General features: G+C 35.8%; 1 protein-coding gene across 4 annotated transcripts; it reads right to left on the bottom strand.

Moving 5' to 3' along the window:
* Positions 1-154: 154 nt before the first annotated feature.
* LOC114517983 (anoctamin-7-like) lies at positions 155-20,220 on the bottom strand. 4 transcript variants are annotated; one of them, XM_028537842.1, is made up of 36 exons: positions 19,840-20,220; positions 19,217-19,376; positions 13,566-13,674; positions 13,325-13,464; positions 13,053-13,157; positions 12,909-12,975; positions 12,692-12,834; positions 12,489-12,602; positions 12,272-12,347; positions 12,058-12,194; positions 11,431-11,565; positions 5,917-5,983; positions 5,626-5,735; positions 5,310-5,417; positions 4,915-5,051; positions 4,758-4,815; positions 4,622-4,676; positions 4,419-4,474; positions 4,238-4,312; positions 4,033-4,097; positions 3,913-3,956; positions 3,728-3,824; positions 3,544-3,652; positions 3,394-3,454; positions 3,163-3,245; positions 2,910-3,047; positions 2,576-2,734; positions 2,448-2,484; positions 2,249-2,360; positions 2,015-2,069; positions 1,830-1,927; positions 1,603-1,727; positions 1,308-1,513; positions 1,094-1,233; positions 894-984; positions 155-743 (listed from the first exon to the last, which is right to left on the bottom strand). In XM_028537842.1, exons 2-36 carry the CDS (start codon positions 19,337-19,339, stop codon positions 564-566), a joined length of 3,615 nt encoding a protein of 1,204 aa, XP_028393643.1. In that variant the 5' UTR covers positions 19,340-19,376; positions 19,840-20,220; the 3' UTR covers positions 155-563. The 4 variants fall into 4 exon arrangements, with proteins under 4 accessions (XP_028393643.1, XP_028393644.1, XP_028393646.1 ...); XM_028537843.1 differs by having other exon boundaries at positions 19,217-19,400; XM_028537845.1 differs by lacking the exons at positions 19,217-19,376; positions 19,840-20,220 and adding an exon at positions 17,766-18,054.
* Positions 20,221-20,243: the final 23 nt, after the last annotated feature.

The raw sequence follows: 20,243 nt of genomic DNA on the forward strand, positions 1-20,243 counted from the left end.
CATTTAATTCGTACTATTTGTAAACAGGAATCTGAGATTATACTACTTTATTTCCTTTTCTGATTCGATGAAACATATTCTATATCAAACTACATTACCTTAGACGTTATGACATCTAAATGTAAATTTTATTGATATTGTAATATATTTCAAAGCATGCAAGCTCTGTTGTATTTGTAGCACAATATTACTATTATTTTTAGCAAAATAAATCAGCGAAGTCATAAATATATATTTTTTGTAAATATCTTGCCATCGTGGAATATGGATATACTTACTGAATGTCGAAATCCTTGCATCTCAAGCACAACTATACCGCATACGAGCTGGTAAAATACGGCACATTTATAGCTAAATATATGAACAGCTTGTTGCTATATATAGAATTTAAACACCTAAAAAGTTTTGGTTTAAATAATTTCATATTTACGTAGAAAGCTCTAGAGCTTCAATTCATTCAGCGCGTAGTTATTTTAAGTGCCTGCTCGACACAGAATTCCAAATTTGAAAATTTCGTTGGGCGGTGAGAGTTCCTTTCATTACTTAGAAATGTCGATGGTTTTTTAGACACCATCGTCATCAAGTTCATCCGGGCTCTCATCACTCTTTGTGATACCTCCTCCTTGATGTTCAGCCAAAGCTTGCTTGGCAAGGTATGCCTCACGTTTTATCACGATGTCGAGATCCTTTGGAATGTCAGGAACCATTAGATCGATCATTGCGGACACAAAGAAAACGAAATGCTGGGAATGAGAAGAACATTTGGTATGTTTTGAAGGATATAACTAACGGTTGTTCATTCAGAATTGTACAAAATTACAGAGTAATAACGAAGACAGAAATTTGCATCGAATTTCTAAAAAATCTGTCAACTTTAGATCATTAAAACCCACCTCAAACATAATGACGAATCCTAATTTTAATGCCAGTAAGTGCCAATAAAATGCTGTGTGCGAACCTCTATTGTCTCTGAATTGCAAATACCTGAATATAACATAAAACTTATCTATAGTACAAGCAATGATATCATTGGATAGTATGACTGAGTTCATGCATAGAGGTACAATGAGGAACAATGGTTGCTTATACTTACCTACAAGGTTCCTTAGTAGTATTGGCAGGCGCCCAAGCTAGTGAATAATTTGTATAACCATCAAGAGAACCAGTCGGTGAAACCGAGTATCTGTACAGAAGCTTGGGCAGGAATGATGACGTAAAAGCGATGAGAAAAGCCTGGGGAGAATTGAATGGATCAGTAAAGATAACTCCAGGACAGTTAAGATATAGTGTTAGTTATAACTACTTACATTGCTTATGACCGCTATCTTAGCGACCGTATCAAGAATATTGAACCAAATTCCAATGTCTTGAGCACGGTCGGCAATTGGCCGACGAACTTCGCATACAAATTTATCAGAGTCGATCCTGATTTCAAAAACGTTATTTGCGAGAGCGAAAAACGGCGCTAACGGAAAGGCGGCGACAAAAATGGTGATGAATCCAAACTGAAGAACTAAAAGAAAAACACACGAGTTGATTAGACTGTTCTCATAAGAGCTTTACGAGCAAGCTATTCTTTGAAAACAACAACACGAGTTTTACCCATTTCGAGATATTCGCCAAAGAGTCCTTCATTTGGTATGAGTTCATAATCTTGTTCCCAACGTGGCTTGATCTCATCCCCACTTTTACCTCGTTTCTTCCTTGCAATCCACTGTTTCACCACACTAAGGTATATTCATTGAAGAGTCAATTTCAATGGAAAACATTGAGCACAAAAGGAAATTGACGTGTGCACAAAATCTATGTCAAATGTCAAATCAACTCACGGAATCATGACTTCTTGAACGTTGTTAATCAACTGTTTACCAATCATAATGATCACCAACTGTTGAGCAAGTTCCATAAGACATCCTCCTGGGGCGCACTACAGCAGGAATATACCCGATATACATTGAGCCGTTATTATTCTTTGGGTCATTGGCAATTATTCAATAATATAGTTGTATATTACCTCTTCCTGTCTCAAACCCATTAGTCTGTTGTAGTTTCCTGGGTATCCGATCATTCTAAACAGAATTACGGCATTAGTCATTTTAATGAACTAGAATTCTGTGCACAATGTTATACTTAATGTGATGTACTATTGGACGAGAGATCCCGTTTATAAAATCCCATCCGAATGTGTATTAATAATACTTGTAGGATATTTCTCATGCGATGTTTAGAGTATCAATGGTTTACTTACTTTCCTTTGAAGAAGGCGATATAAAAGATGGAGGAATAGAAATTCACAAATTGGAAACAGAAAACTTTGAACGTCAAACTGTCCTCATATTCTGTTTGCGTTCGATGCATTTCTAAGAAGGACAGATAAAGATATTTTTAACATCTTTTTGCAACGAAGGATTACAAAAGAAAGAACGTTTCTTCGAACTAAGACATACCCCAGTGGTTGAGAGCAAGCGCAACCTTTTCGTACACCTGAAGGGAAAAAAAATATTAGTTGATCTATTCTAAATATTTTGTGAACGCGAGAAGATTTGATCAGGAAACACCGGCGTGATCTACATACCCTGCTCAGAATCATAATTGTCATTAAATTAACCATCGCTCCAGTCATATTTGCTATCTGCTGAGCCTTGGCTTTCGTTGAGGGATTCTTTGCAAGCGGTCTGTACACTAATAATTTATACACAATCACCCCCAGCATGAAGACCAATACAAGCGATACCTTGAAGAAAAAAGAAGTTTGTAATATTTCATTTTGTTCATTCTTTTCTTGTTTACTCGTTGATACAAACGTTTCAGACTGAATATATCTGTCGTTATATACGAAACCTTTCTACCTGGCGATGACTAACGATTGTTACATGAAAAGAAACAAGGTATTTCTTTGTGAAACTTACCATTGTAAGCACAACAGCGATTCCTGAAAATACGCGATGTGTTCGTCTTTCCTCTGGGAAATGAGGTTCCATGATTCCAGTCACAGGATTCCGAGCAACAGTTGGGGCTAAAGCAGCGAAAGTTGGTCGAGGTCTCTCCTACAGCAGAACAAGAAAGAGAAAACAACGTTCGTTCACTCTCTAGACTCGACACGCAGGACAAATGAACTGGCTGAGGTTGATCTAAATTTAAACCAGAAATGATCAAACTCACCGCAGCTTCTTCATATTCCAGTACGTCCCAATGATAGGCCAGTGTGATTTCCTTCCTCTTCCAGAATTCAAGGAAAAAAACAGCTAAAAAAATCATGAAAAATCCTGAATAACGACAGCGAAATAGCATGCAACGAGCAGCCTACAGTCTTGACCAAACCAAATTTCTCCCCGTAAAGATATTGTCTTTCGTCACCGTTGTACCTGATCAGGAGACACCGGCACTACTTACCCCAAAATGACACAAATACTGCATAAAAAACCGTAGATGCATTATCAAAAAGATAAGCAATCTAAAATCAAAGAAAAGTGAATGAAATAAATAAGTTAAGAAAGTATAAAACAGCTTTTGATGAAGTGGACCATGAGCCGGTCATCTTACCCTTCCAGTGCCACAACTCATCTTCAAATCCCAATATTTACATCCCAAATCCTCATCACACAACGGACACATTTTGAACGTCCACTCGGGGTATTCACATACTTCCAAACTGAAAGATACGTTTTAAATGCAATTATGAAGTTTATGTTCATTGAATATAACCTCTGAACCATTTGTTACTTACGCTGGTCTGTTGTCGGGACCATGCATTGTAACAACACCATAGAGAAACACAAGCATTCCAAGAAATGATGGAGCAAGCAACCAAGCCGTGTATTGGCCTGTTGAAGAAATATATTTTATGTAATGAACTGAATGATCATTGCTGATATACAACTAGGAACTAGCATTTCTTTTAACGGTTCTTACCAAGCCAGGCAAAATATATTCCTATCTTTTCACCAAAATATTCTCTAAAACAAGTAATTTTTCATTCACTTGTGAGATTCATTATTTATCGCTATAATTGTGTCACATCTTCCAAGTTACCTTATGTGATCCAATGGTTGATATTTCAGCCATTTTCCCCATCTCGCCCAGTATTCTTTCAAAACCTAAACAAAGTTTCCCTTCATATTATTTTCTAAGAAATAATTATATATTGAAATAGCCTGCATCGTAGCAGTACTGCAACAAATACTTTTTATCAGGTTTCACTCAGATTTGAAATAAGATGCTTTGTTCAGTGTCGTACCTGTCTTTGGTTGAGTTTAATCTCCTCGGGGCTATCTGGTCCATCTTTAAATTCTCGTGGTAGCTCATAAGGTCCCTAAAATGAATCAAAGCAAACGATTTCTTTTATATTCTGCATTACATATTTGTCATACTGTTGTAGTGATAAAGTTCGTTTGTTTTTTTCCAGATGATTCACCTACCACATGAAGAGGATACGCCGCAACAAACACTTCTTCCTCGACCAATCTTTCAACGCCTGAGAGAATAAAATTGATGATGAAGATAATGGAAGAAACATTGTAATTTTAATGGTGATAATGATCAGGTAAGTGGAGTAATAACGTTAATTATGATGGTCATGATGATAATGCTGATCTGATCGAGTCCACTTAAAATATCTCACCTATTTCACCCCTCTGTTTCTTTCCATAAGGAGCAGTTTCCAGAATCTCATACACCTGTTAAATAAATCAAAACTCAGCATTTCTTCTATGATATTTTCATCGAGTTGTCTGCTTGAATACCCAAAAAAAACTTACAATACGACTGCGTTCTGTATCCTTGAAGTACGTATCAGGATTTTCACTACCAATAAATCTAGAAAAAAGCCATACCGTTACCATCACATACCGTTACCATCACATACAATACATAACCAGAGTATAGATTGATCATTATCAACTTAGAACGTCTTACTTGTCCAGTTTAGCTGCTTGAAATTCACATGTGAAATAATCATCAGGTTGATTGGGTACTTCATCTTTAAATATGTTTGGAAGGTGAAATTTTTGCATCATTCTGTCACTCCAGTTAATCTTCTTCGAATCTCGCACCTAGGCGATGGAAAAGAGGTTAGTTTATGACTTCATGTATGACATGTTAGCCACTCATAACCACTCTTGATTGAGGGATAGACCTGCTGGTATCTCAGGCACCTCTTGCTCAATGTTTTGATAAATATCTAATACTACAAGAGTATACAATCCTAGGAGTGTACCCGTCCTTGTAAAGATTTATTGCGTGAGATCTTCTATCGAGAGCCCCAGACTACACTTGATGTGAGGAGGAAACTAAGTTGATATTATATTCACCTCTAGAGGAGCACGAAAACTCAATTCTTCGGCGTAAAACAGCAAGACTTCCCATGGTACGTGAAGTTTGATGAAATGAACTTTCGTTTTTCTGTCTTGGGTGACATCCTTGAAAATGAAAACAGTTATCAGAGTCTGGGTTCAATTATCTTGAGGAAAATAGAAGACCTGCTTGAAGTCGTAAGGGGAGGAAAGGAGAGGAGAGGAGAGGGGAGGGGGGGGGGGAGGGAGGGGGGTCTGCTGATCAACGCACCACATCCACGGTTATAATAACACATTTTTTTGGTAAAAAAGCGATCTTAATGTTCCCACTAACCTCTTCAAATTCTATTTGAGATTTCGCGAGATTTTCTAAGAACGTTTGTCTGAACTCAGCATGTCTTGGCGGTGGAGGTTTATCACCTTCGAGGTAGACCAACACGAAGTCTGAAATGAAAAAAAACCCCGCCAACTTTATTCAATTATACAATTATACAATTTAACGGTATACAATTTAACGGAATACAATGATTTAGAAAACAAATCCTTCCGTTCAAACACTTTAGAGCATTATTATTGTCAGGTTTTCCATCAAGCACTGATATAAACAAAGAAATATTTTTTAAACCTGTTCTTCTTTTGCCATCTTTGAAAAAGCAACCTCTTTCACCACTAAGATCATCTTCGTCAACATTCTACAAATTTGAAAAAGATGAAATATATATGTGAATAAATATGTTACTAAAAATGGCCTTCGCTTTTCTAAGACCCGTTTCAGACGTCGAACTTTTCATGAAGTGATTCTACTGATGTAAATGTTAATGAGCTAAAATCTTTGTTTAATTTTATTTGCATTCGATTCGTCACATGAAAAGTTCAAGCCCAAGTGTTGAACAATTTCCTTTTTTTATTCAAGTTTTATCTCTGTCTATGTTTAAATTAAACCAATGTAGATATCTGAGAAAAAACTTTGGTCATGAATAAATAGCCCGAGTTATAATAATCTGAAGCAGGAGAAAAAAAAAGGGAAATATGGAAAATTGTTAAGAACCTTGTAAAAACTATTGTTATGAACGTCAAATGTGTTGTATTTAGGTATCAGTTCCTGGAATGAATACGCACATCCGTCAAGTTATAGGAATTAACACTGAAGACCAATTGCGACGGACAACGACGATGCAAAAGCCGACGATTAACCGAGAGCAATATGGCTGACGATGAACCACACAACAACACGAATACATGCAATACACATACATGAATAACAAAACAAAACACATACAAATAAAACAGGACGACTTTAAAACAAAGCAACATTTAAGCATCCGGTAATAGGTAAAAAACTTTGCTCTGTTGATATATCAATGCTTCACACTTAATATCAGATCCGTGTCGTCATGATGAAACTTTAGTGAATGCGCTTGGTATATTTCAAGAATAAAACTGTTATACACCAGAAAAATACATTAACAACTACAAAGTATAGAAAAATGACCACCGAGGCTTTGATAGATCGGATTGGTAAAAAACAACTGCCGCTATACCTAAATACCCAAGGACCCTGTTATTACTCAAAACACTTATTCTACCCAACTTTCTTTAAATGCTATCTTAAAATGCTTTAAAATACTACCCAACTTTCTTTAAATGCTATCTTAAAATGCTTTAAATAAAGCTTGCAGCTAATACCGATTTTACCTTTGGCGGTTTGGATTTGAAGAAAAACTTCATTTCTATCTGAAGTAGTACTGGAAGATCTTCACTGAACTGCGAGACATATTGCTTTGGATACGACCAACTTTAAGCATGTTTTACTGATTAACATTTAAAATCATAGCAACGAAAATTGTCTACAGGCATTTTCATAAATGACACTGAACAGACCTTGAATAATTATTTGGTGAAAATGGATATTTTTGAAGATAGAAGAAGCTAAAGTGTGATTAAAACTATGAACTAGTATATTTCTGTGCACAGGCTATAGTTCTGAAAAGGATTAAACGATACAGCTTAGGAGAGCAAGATCACATCTTCAAAAGCAATTAAAACGTTCCTAAGACACATTTAATAACATTTGCAAATTTTCTCTGTCTAAATTGTTGACTCTAAACCAATTTATAATGTTTTATGAATTTTTAATCATTCAGTTTTGTTTGAATTTTCTTTCGCTAATATGCGACATTCTTGTCAGAGGAAAACTAATTGCAAAGTAATTGTTACGCTGAGGCATCAAAATTCGACCCAGTGGCACAAATATTTTTCAACTGAGCCTGAGGATGAATCGCTGGTATATCGGAAGACTAGTACCGACTAAATTGCAAATTTAAACTAATCCATATGGAACTGATGATCGATCGAGAAAGCAAAATACAAAATATTTTAAGACGTGTATCCTAAACGGCTGGTTTTTTTTGGAACCCTGCTGTTTGGAAGCAAACATTCTTTAAAAATCTTTCATTTTTATAAATATTCACCTCGAGTATTACGTTGCGTCAAATTTGGTTCTGAGGTAACTATGGCACTATGCACGGACATGATGAATGGAACTTCAACTGGAATAAATTATGGTAGAACGTAGCAAGAGAATGTAACAATTCTACGGAAACCGTGGATCATTCCATCATAAATGCATGACCAGTCAAGCAGTAACAACATGCAGTCATGTGTGAGTTATCAAGCAATTCATATGAATATATAGTAATCACGATAAAAATCAACAGGTTGTGAAAACCGACCAAATTTTTCATTTAAACAACCCATAGTACGACGCTGTATCTCTCTCTTATCTCTGTAATATAAGATACACTACATACTCTAGTGTAGCAATGCATGTAAATGTAACAATTATACCTCATCAGAATCGTACTCAGAACCACTATCTTCCTCCTCGCTATATTCATCAGACATCATCAAATATAGTATCCCACGAGAGCTAATCCAGTCTTTTTACACCATTTTACACAACAATAACATTGTAAAATTGTTTCATAGTCACAAACAAGAACAAACAACAGCCAACAAACGTAAATATAGCGTTTTCTTAACTGTGTTATAAAGTTCAGTGAAAAGGCATTATAAGTTCACACTTCGGCCGCTTCATTTAATATTTATTTGTTTATATTTTACCTTTGAGCTACCAGTAGAATCCTCGTACTCGCTAGTGTAGCTACTACTAGACGGACTCTTTCTTTCTCGATGTTTCAGACGAGAGCGAGAAGTCATGATTATAGAACTACCATTTTATAGACAGTGATTTATGCTTGGATTGTCAAGTTAGCTTCAAGACAAAGACATATGCGCATATTTCAAACGTTAATTTTACAGTGCAGTCAAGCATCAAATCTTAATGTCTTGTTGCTTTGAATGTTGCCACTGAAATATGTTTGCCAAACATTAGTATATCTAATTATCCTTACAACGGAGTCCACACCGTATACTGGATGATAATTTTATCTTTGCAACATGAAAACCAAACCAAGGGTATATTTCACTTTATAAGTGGCAGGATCAATGAAATTGTAATCCGAAAAGGACAAAAGGTCGATGAATAAACTAGGATATTCGACTGAAATAAAACGATTCTTATAACATAAACTACAAGAAATTTTTTGACCAAATACTTAAAACGTCAACAGCAATGAACTTTCAAATGATTTAAGATGGACTTGTTTATTTTTTCAGTATTTGGCTTTTATCTGTAGCATCATTTATCACAGAAAATACTGCACTTTTTCCATTTAGCTACACGGAAAATATTGCACCCTATGATCTATGATTCAGTCATTCAGGTAGGACAGCGCCATACTGTTGGTTAGAACAAGACGTTTATACGTGTATTGTACAAATATATTCACTTCAAATAGTTTCATCATTCATTAAAGAATAGACTATCATTTTACGTTTCAAGAAGAAAACATAATTACCGTATCCTATATATACATATATATATATATATATATATATATATTCAATATCTTGACCAGCCCAATATATAATTCCTTTTAATCCACTTTTCAGATACCTTTCTATAATTGTCCTTGTTTAATTCAATATTCTCTGGTGTTCGTCTCATTGCTATTTTATGTCATTTTTAACTCTTCCTAATTTTGTTTAATCCACATATTAATCGTTCGTAATCGCAGATAACAATTTCTAGAAGTTAAAACTGGAATATCAAGTATATTTTTATAACGATATCACCAAAAACGATCTTGGTTATCTCAGGACAAAAAATCCTATTTTTAATTCGCGCACTGCGAATTACAAAACAAATTCCTATTATGCTTATGTGTTGTTGACAACGAGTTTGGCCATCTTGAAAATATACAGCTTGGCGGTTGATATGAAATGGTTGGTTTTGAAAATATCGACACATTTTAAATTGTCATTAACAAACTAAAGAGGTCTTAACAGATGAAAATGTGTTGGATTTTCTCTTTTAGGCCTGAACACAGTGTATGCCTGGTTAATATTAGTTGCACAAATCATGAGTACTTCAAGAATTCTTAGCGTGATTTATGCTGATATCTTACTGTTTTTGCATGCAACTGGCGGAGTTATTCTTGTATTGAGGGTCAGAAAATTTACATTCGTAGTACAAGTTATGAACATTGTGCACCTATTTATGCACCAACATTGCTACTAACACTATAGCAAGTTTGCTTTAAGACAAACGGTTTTATATCAACTTAAAAAATATTCAATTCTCCCTGCCTCTCAACCGTTGATTAAATTAATGCATCGCTCTCAACAAGTAAAAACAGGAAATCATTCTTTTTTTTAACCGTTTCACAGACTCTGAGAATTGAAGTGTTTCATAATTTTGTATGAAATTGTTAAAAATGTATATAGTCTGTGTATCCATTGTGAGTCTTCATGTAAGTCACATTGGAGGGCGATCCAGTATTTGACATATTCAAATCAAATCTACCCCGTATGAATAAATGATCCATAATCTACTATATAGAATCCACGATGCGTTCTTAGCGAAAAACCTCCTAATCACACCTGAGTGTACGTAAAGTTATAGCTAAATTTTGACTGTGCTTTTAGCTCGTCTTTAAAGGTTCATGTTAAACAAGTGAAATAATAAATGAAAATAATTCATAATATTTGAAAATACAGCATCAGTAACGGTGAAAAGCAACTACCAAAACAATCCTAAATATTAAATATGAGATGCAAGTATGAGTTCGCGGATTATACAACAGGACGTAACACAGCAACACAAAGCCAGACGATAAACACACGGACATAGAAGAAACACAACAACACAGTACACAACACACAGCCAGTACAATACCAAACTATCGCTATTTCTTCTTCTTAAAGGCGCTTTTGACACACGTTCCATCCTCTGAACCCAGACGATCACAGATTATAATCAGATCCCAAAAACCCCTAGTTAACCTTCTTGATAGTTTAAAAATCGCCCGCAAGAGCTGGGCGCCATGTTTTCCAGTATAGAGAAACGAGAATAACCCCAAACCGACACAAAATCCGGAGCAAAATGAGCGTATTTCAGACAGATTTTATTTTGAACTTGATAAATATTCAGTCGCCAATACATAGTATGTATAAATTAAGGTTTGGGCAGTAATTGTTTAAATCATCCAATCACAGAGAAGATTTGTCGAAGGCAGGTGTTCACATAAGATCAAATTGAGATCGCTTAAGTTTTACACAAGATAGTTGACAAATATATTTGAGAAAACTTTTTTTGCGTATATCGCTTCATGAGCTAAAGATCAGGAAAAAAAATTATGCAAAATACTGTATGCTCCCAAACGTGTTTTAGTAAAATATAAAATATAGCGGCATCAAACTTTTGCAATATTAATGATGTTTTAAATCCCACTCATTGCGTGGATGCATGTGTTGATTGGAAATTGCATTTTTACATTTGATGCAATGGTTCATTTTATAACGTTGAACTGAGACTGTAATCGCAGTTACATTGAACGCAGGGATATTGAAACAACGCAAGCACGGCTATCACAGACGGTGTAAGGATGGAACCGAAAACGGAATAAATGACCAAAAATGGATTTAAAACAAAATAATGATATATCGACGAGATCCACATGAAATGTGCGGGGGAGTGTGGAATGAAGGGATGTTATTTTTAATGATATTGACTTACGTTTTTGAATTGGTTTGATAACTTGTAGTATTTTTCCGCTTCTTTTTCAACGAGTAACGAGATTTTTCCTGAATTTCTTTGGACTAACAGACCAGCTGTTTCCTGGGAAACATCCCTCACATCAACCCCGTTGATCTAGAAGATAAACTTTTTAATTTTCCCTGCATGTTCAACTTTTATGTGCTTTTACTTAAGTTAGTTATTTGTTTGTTCATTTCAGTGTCAATTAGTTTGATTCCAGCCGCGGTTAACAGCAAAAACCAAAGGCGAACTTGAAGTTTGACATGTTTAAATTTCAAGTGGGCTAAAGTGAGCACCAAAATGTGTTTTCACATCGATAAACGTTGATCATAGCTATTTTCAATACGTGCGTGTTTAGAATTCCCCGAGTCCGTGATCCAAACTCCAGCAATAAATCTGCATTGATGTATACAATAGCTTGGACAAATATAAGGTAAAGTTGCGAGTGGTGTTATAGTTGAATAAAACACAGAAATGTTTGGAAATCATCACGACAGTCGAACTCACAGTAAATAATTAACTGGGTTTGAAGTTTAGATTTAACAAGAGAGATATAAGATTACACCTCTGGATTCCTATGTGAGCTAGTTTGAGACGTTACTATACCTCTAAGATCCTGTCCCCTCTTTTCAACCTTCTATCACGGTCAGCAACCCCTCCTGGACGAATATTGGTAACAAAGATACCAGGATTACCAGGAAGAAATGGTGCGTCAGAGCCGCCACGGATGTTAAAACCAAGACCTTAAAAGATGAAAATACTAATTTAGTTTCATCCAAGACAATCGCGTTTTCGGATGTTACGAAAACTCATCCTCTACCTTCAGTTCCTTTATTCAACTCAATGACAACAACAGGACCACGTCGGACATCAACACTCCCCTCCTCGTTCTCTTTCTGTGAAAAATATTTGATATTCGTCAGTAAAAACGTCTCTTAGCGCTGCAATTCGTTTTTTAAAAACCTAGTGCACCCTAGCGCTGCTGCATGTGTTGATGGACACTCAAATCTACAGCAAACCAAACTCAAGAGACTTACGATAAGATTCTTTAGGGCATCTTTCAGTAATTTTAGATGAACAATCTTTTTCGAATCATTTATTAAATCAATGACAGATTCACGAGGAACTCTTCTCACATCAATTCCGTTTATCTGAAAGGGAAAAAAAAGTGAAATATACCGAGGAGATTCATGATGCGAAGTATAAACCAGCAAAGAAATGCTCACTATAGTTAACTTACTTCAAGTATTTTATCGCCAGGCTGAAGTCGACCATCTTTTGAAGCGATGCTATTTTCTTTTACTGTCGTTATAAATATCCCAGGATCGTAACTAAGATGAGGGTGATCCACACCACCGCGGACGTTGAAACCAAGACCAGAATCTACAACGATTACGGAGAACATTTTAAGTCAAAATTACGCCTAAATTCGCACTCTTGTGTATCATAGAAAATACCTGAAGAACTCTTGGACAACGAGACTTCGATAATATTACCACTTAGGTCCTTGGGCCTCATACGAATCTGTTGAATTTTAATTGTATGTAATCTTTTAGCAAAGTACATCCGATACACAGAAGTAAAACAAATTATGAACACACCTGGATTGCATTCTTCTCTACCAGTAATTTTAGTTTTTCATTTGAGTTTTGTATCAGATCCAAAGCCGCCTGACGTTTTACAAATCTACAATCTCTGTCATTTATCTGAAGTAATTGGAAAGGAAAATACTGGCCATAGAGTACCGTATAGTACTGCATGGTGACAATATACTGTTGTTCTGTAATGTAATGTACTGCTAAGTACTGTATGATGCTGTACATTAATGTATAATGTCTGCTAAGATGATAAGAAGACGCTGTGGGTATCAAACCTCAAGGATTCTGTCTCCAGGGGCTAGTCCACCATGCTTTGCAGCCACTCCTTTTGGACGAATCTTTGTGACGAATATCCCAGTATCCTCTCTGATGACAGGTCGATCCAACCCACCCTTGAGATTGAAGCCATAATTTGCTACAAAATTTTAATTAGAAAAGTTAGTAAAAGTAAATTGGAAGTTAGCAAAGCCTTTGAAACTTCAAAGTTAATTTACTCTCAGAGCTTCTCGAACCAACCTTCAGGTACCGACTTTACAAGTTCGATAAGCTTCTTGTGCCCAGTTCCCACAGGCTGTGCTTTGTTTGCCTTGACGTAGATTTGGGAATCATCTGACAGTTCCCCAGCCTAAAGGAAACATATAAGAGGGTAAGACATGAAGCTACATATTACTACGATACTGCTTAGACAATGCATGGTTTTCCAGCCTAAGGTTAACTTATGGTATAGTACTGACATAATACTGCTCTGCATACTACGATAATGCTAAAGAAATAATAAGGATATTATTTGGCAACAAAGACGCAGTTTATCTGTTTATAACGATGGATATTATGACTAAATACATATGACTTCTGAGGAATACATTTTTATACACGACTGACAAAAATACGCAGCTGTCGCTACGATAGTCTGTATATATTAGTTCAAGTCAGCCAAGCGTATTAAATGGACAAAAACTACTCTAATGGTGCAGGACCCCCGGAGAGTCATCACTTTTTTATGACAATAAATTTGAAGGTCCATGGCTCTAAAAAACGAAATCCAAATAACAGGATGAAGAACATTATTGTTAGGCCAGCATTTTTTAGACTCCCTCTTCAACTGCAAATCAGAGCTTTCTTCGAGTGCCCCTGACGTCGCTAACTTAATCACGAAGAAAAAATAGTCTATGTCAAACTGTGATAAAATATCAATCAAAGCTAAGATATGCTCAAACATGCAACGTCAGTTAAAATTAGTTTAAGTTTTTACGATGAAGACTAGCCAGAGTTTTGACAAAATCTGTGTCGATGGATATGGACGCAGAAAATAATATTTTCCAACGATTTCGTTACCGAGTTACTCGGTGTATTTTTAGATTAAAAGTTAATTTATCACTAATATCATCGAGTTGAAATATCAGAGCACTGAAAAGTCATGTATTTGGTTTTAATGGTTAAATATGTCTTCATGACAGAACGTTCCACGGCATTCGTTACTGTCGTTACTGAATTTCTCATCATTAAACAAGAGTAAATAAAGCTAGTATATCACAATCACTCGGTAACATTGACATTTTCAGCTAAACCTTAAATCTCTAACCTGAATTTGTTTATAAAGGCTAAACAGATAGTCAGTCTGAGAATCATCTCTACCACTTGTACGTTTCATAAGTTACAAATCTTTATTTTGCGGTTCCCATGCGAGCTTCTTCAACCGTCAAATAAAATGACAAAGTATTCACTCTCCCATTGTGACCTCTTCATATTTAAATAAACTGTAAAATCTTTACGCCAGTTGTATTCATGTAACAGAATGTTCCTTTTAAAATCCAGTAAAACTTTAAGTAACAGAACAGTGCAATTCCCACAATTTAAGAAAATGCTGCACGTAATATTTACGATATATGATGATGATTGAAAACTTGATGCTTTCTAAAAGGACAGCGGGGATGTAATTTATTCTATACACAGTAAAAATTAATTGAATAGCTGGCTATAAAATTGTGAGTCATTATTGTGAGATTAACATGGAGATAATGTCTGCAGGTTTAATTAAAACTATAATAACCCTGCATTTCTTATAAACAAATGATCACAACATCCTCCTACGAGGTTATGTACGATATTTTATTCAATGATACTTGAGAATAAATCCTATCCGAATATTAAATCTTTTTATATATTCTATAGTCAGTTTGTGCATGCAATCTGGCTCAAATTGATCCACGAATCGGCTTTAAAACGATGCACACGCGTGCATTGAATGAGAGAGGGAAGATATTGTCACAGCATTCAAAGCTCCCTTTCAATTGTAGAATTCATTGTCAATGACCTAACTACGCCTCAATAAAATGTTCCGTCTAATTTGGCATGACGGTGAAAATGAAACTCTGACACTCAGTGTCATCAAAGTGTTAAACATGAACGCTATGCCAATGTTGCTCAGCAATCAGTCGAGGATTTTGGTCTCATTTGCACCTTGGTCTATTATCACGCCTGCTACTCAACAACGTTTCACAATGAAACCTGGACACGGTGTTTAAGAACATCTAGAGGTAGAGTTTAGCAACAAGCAACTTTTTTTGTTATCGCAGTTTGTTTTAAACCAGTACCAGGTATTGTAACCGCTTCCTATTGGCTTACAAGGCGTAGATAGACCAATAAATTTGAGATGAATTTATACTGGTATCGTTTGAAGCAGCAATGCAACCAGGTTTAGCAGTAAATACGTTCGTGGCTAATTAATCCAGATGAAGTATTGATAATACCTGGTCGTTCGTCATCAATGTGACACATCGCTCACTTATAATTGTTGAAACTGACCCCTTGCATGCAGGCTCAGAGTCAAGCAATAAAAACTAAACCAGCCATTGAAAAATAATTATCACGAATTCTATAGAATAATGCGTATTTGCATCAATCTCATCAAGTATCTATTTATAATTTCATTTTCTATGCATCAGCTTGATAATTCTATAGAAAGCATGCATCTTTTACATCCTTCATCGATTACAATTTACATCAAAACGAAAATCGGAATTCGAGGCTATTCAAATGCATGATACACAGAGATATCAGATACACAAAAGGTCTTTTAGTTAACACTGAAAAAACACGCTTTCCCACAAAGTAGTCATTTGTGAAGACTGATGTATCGAGTAAGCTATAGAACTTGGCCAAATATACTTTGCATTGTTTATAATATATATTTTTGGTGTGTTTAAATCTTATATAGCCAAATTCATTTTCTTAATACGTCAAAACCTGTTGGGTGTATTATTTTAGTAACAAACCCAAATAGAATAATTTAAAACAGACCGTTATGAAACCGAGTATGTAAAGACTAAAGAAATCGTTTAAATGGCGAAGCATCTTTGTGAAAACACTGCACTGTGTAGCAAGAACCATCACTAATCTGGATCGAAAAAGATTACTTTAATATAACTGAAGGACTGTGATTCACGAGAGAAAAAAACAAATAAGCAGAAACATACACTTGCATGCAGGCTAGAAGGATCGAAAGGTACTCTGATCACATATTAATGACACAACTATTATCATCATTTGAATAAGCATGCCAGAAATTTTTAAGTGGTTCATTATCTCATCATATTCTTTTTCGCGTAAGTGAGCCTTTTGCTCACTGTATCATAACCGTAAGATGGTCATATGACGAACCAGCGTTTTCAGAATGAATTACCAATAACAAATTTTGAAATTGGGTCGTGGATGTATTGAAATCTTACGAAAAAATAGAACTCTGCTCTATACTCGTAAGAGGGCGTAACACGCAGAGTGTGTCACGGATCATGAATCTTAGAGAAATCCAGAAGATCTTACCAACGGAAATTTCTTACTTATCTCGACACATTGTATAACTTTTAAAAAACTATTTATTGTAAGACTATAAGTAGCTATACACCTTTACACCCTGCAACTGCAGTATGAATAACCGAGATTATTAAGAGCAAAATTCCTGACAAAACTGATCAGATTAAAACATTAAAATAACAATCGAAGTAAAATTCCTTTGCACATTGAAACAGAAACCTTGAGGTTAGTGAATCAAGAACACTCTGCCAGTGGCTGAAATGCCCTACATTTCAGTTAGACTATATCGAAGTGAAGTGAAGCTCATATCAGAAATCCTGCATATTACAAATCTTAACGCAACCGGTTCATGAGTATTTTGTTACAGAAGAAGTAAACCCAGGACAAAATGTCAAGATACATAACTTTACTTGAATGTACCTAACGCACAGTCGCTATACTATTACATTATAAGCAGGCTTTGGTTACGATACACTGAAACATTATTCTCATATCTCATATATCAGTGCTATGAACTATGAACTTCATTATAATATACCCACGACTACAACAAGAGTATTTGACTTATCGCTTGATATTAAATAATGACAGCACTTCTAAAATAATCCCTACCAACAATCCAGCAAAACTAACGCGAGGAGTGTACCGTTAAGTCAAACTGTCAAAGCAATTACATAATGAAAGATATACGAATATGAATTTGCATAAATATATTTTCATGTATCGCAACAACCATATTGACACCATGCATGACTCTGCCAATGTTGCATTTCAAACATCAAACATACACTGACGTTGAGTTAGTAATCATTCGCAATACTGCATGATAATGAAATCGACGTGAACATTACGTATATTTCATTGAAGACATACATGCTTATAGACATGATAAATACAACCTACCGACATTCCTAATCGAGGGAGTAGTCTGGTCTTTTGACACAATTAGATCCTGTAACAGACCTTCCTAGTTAATTTGCTTCCCCATACAAAGGTGACATCAGCACGAGTTTATTATCAGGTTAACAGCCTCTACTACCAGGATGAAAGGACCATTTTAAACGAATACTGTCGCTTATGTCTTCCGAAACATTCGTTCATGCAACATTAGACAACCTTGTCTACAAAAGCGCTTCAGTGGTCAGGCATGATCGCGCCTTTTGTGTTGAATGCAAATTTTGAACGGATTGAAACTTGACAATGAAAAGACTCTTGGTGTTATGTTTCAATTTCCATAACGATTTGCGGATTTCATTTGAGATGTTAGCAAACACAGTATGACTAGCTTAGGTATATAACCAGTATTACAACTAGAAGACGACTTATAACGACAGTCATGACTTGATCAACCCGAAGCTATTCCTAACTTTTTAAGTAAAATGTAGTACTAGGCATCCGTAAATAGTGTTTATACACTTTTTCTTTTTGTAATGATAATGTGCAATATCACCGAATTTTAATAAAAAATTCAGGGAAAAACTATGGGTGGTAAACAGAATAGAAACGTAAAATGGAAGATTCGACCAAACTGGCAAACTAAAGGTTGCTGGTAAAACGACTCGAAATGAAATTCTATGCAAAGCCTGGTTTCCCGGAAGGTCAGGATAATTTCCCTGATTCCCTCCGAATCGTATCGAGCAGAAAAGTTTATTTTATTCAAGTGTTCTCAACCAAAACTGAATTGTCTTAAGCACAAAGGGAACCATACTGTTCGAATAGGTGAAGGGAAAATTTTCCTCGGTGGAAACCAGCCTTTGGTGAGTCATGACGACGAGTTACGAGAACGCTCCGTGCTGTTTGGGTGCAGTCCTAATATTCCTTATCTCTCCGACTAAAATTCGCAACACCTTTCGTTTCTATACATAGTTTGCCCTAATCAGAGTTAGCCCTAATATAACCCGTACATCTGCATGGATTAAATGGTAAGTTTAGCAACCAGTTTACCACTGGATTCTGACACGGCTCTCTGCACGTTATTAGAATGCTGCGCCGGAATCTCAGTTCCCTGGGTTCGACTCTGACTGTTCTCATAATCTCGAAGTTTCTAGGCCAACACCTGTGCTGTGACTAACCATCCAATCTTTCTACTCAACCTAATTCTAAAGGTCTGTTCACACGATCCAATTTTGTTTGATCCAATTCACTTCTGATGGATGTTTTATAGTCCGTTGTCTTGTAATGTATACGGGCAGCAAATCAAGTAAAACCAATGCAGTACTGCTTTATCAGTAACAAATTACATTCCATATGTCAGAAGTGAATTGGATCCGACAAAGTTGATCGTGTGAACGGGTGTTATGAGGAACTATAAGGATATGACGTTATATTGAACTAAATTAATCAGTCCAACTTACTCTGTAACGGGAAACTGGCTTTGGTGTAGATTGTGGCTTCCCGTAATATTCATCAAGAAACTCAATGATTTCATTGTAATTTTCATTAAGAAGTTTGTCGTCTTTCTCGCTATTTCCAAACATGTTACCGGCTCTGGTTTGCACGCTATAGATTATACCACTATATAGGTAGAAAGATCAATCACTAAAACAATAAAATGACTATCATTATAGGCGAACTATTAGGCCTGGTTGATCTCAAACAACTGAACAGTAAATGGCTGTGGGTAAATCTTTCTTAAAACATCTCAATTTCATATTATGTGAGGATTGTTCGTATTGCTTGTACATTATGCGAGCCAGACATTTTGTACTTGTAAACGTCCTTCATTTTGACGGCCAGCCGTGGGAGAAAAACTATTGATCTAGATAACCTTTACTAACAGTGTGTCTTGACAGTTTCATTGAGAATATTCAGTTAACTAGGGTAATATCAATTTTGCAACCAAAGGCGTTCTCATAGTGCATTAAGCGTGCATTATTTTAAGCGTGAACGATATTCGGTTGAACTGCGAAGTTTTTCAAGTACAAACACACATCCCATTATCGCAGATTACAGATTTCACACCCTCGCGTATATTTACCTGCGAATACATCTTTAAAATGGAAATATTCGTTGTCAAAACAACTTGAAAATAACCAGAACAGGTCATCATGGTTTACCAGGATAATCAGCAATGCATGGTAACCAAAGTATGCCAGTCGAAAACTCTCAGAGCGACATAAACCAACAAATCATCTAGAACCGTTTAAACCACAGTCCATTCGTTCAAACCATTATCGCCTTCTTGAATATGCAATCAGAGTACAAAAATTTTGAACTTTTAATTCGTTTCAAATACATTAATTATTCTCTCTTCATTCAAAAATTCTGGCACTGAGCGACAGTTAATTATCTTATTGTGTACTTAGCATGGTTCTTGCCATCGCGATATTGGCTGAGCTGAACAGTTTTAGATGCCATCGGGGTTTAAAATACACAAAGGAT

Source organism: Dendronephthya gigantea, unplaced genomic scaffold (assembly GCF_004324835.1).
Source record: "Dendronephthya gigantea isolate DGI-Jeju-01 unplaced genomic scaffold, DenGig_1.0 000010F, whole genome shotgun sequence".
In the NCBI taxonomy this organism is placed as follows: Eukaryota; Metazoa; Cnidaria; class Anthozoa; order Malacalcyonacea; family Nephtheidae; genus Dendronephthya; species Dendronephthya gigantea.

Excerpts from the sequence above, each read along its gene's own strand:
- LOC114517983 (XM_028537842.1), bottom strand. The coding sequence starts at position 19,339 with ATGTTTGGAAATAGCGAGAAAGACGACAAACTTCTTAATGAAAATTAC. Across the intron at positions 13,675-19,216 it reads AGCCAGTTTCCCGTTACAGA|GCTGGGGAACTGTCAGATGA; the intron begins GTAAGTTGGACT and ends TGTTTCCTTTAG. Across the intron at positions 3,455-3,543 it reads TGAGTTGTGGCACTGGAAGG|ATTGCTTATCTTTTTGATAA; the intron begins GTAAGATGACCG and ends CTTTGATTTTAG.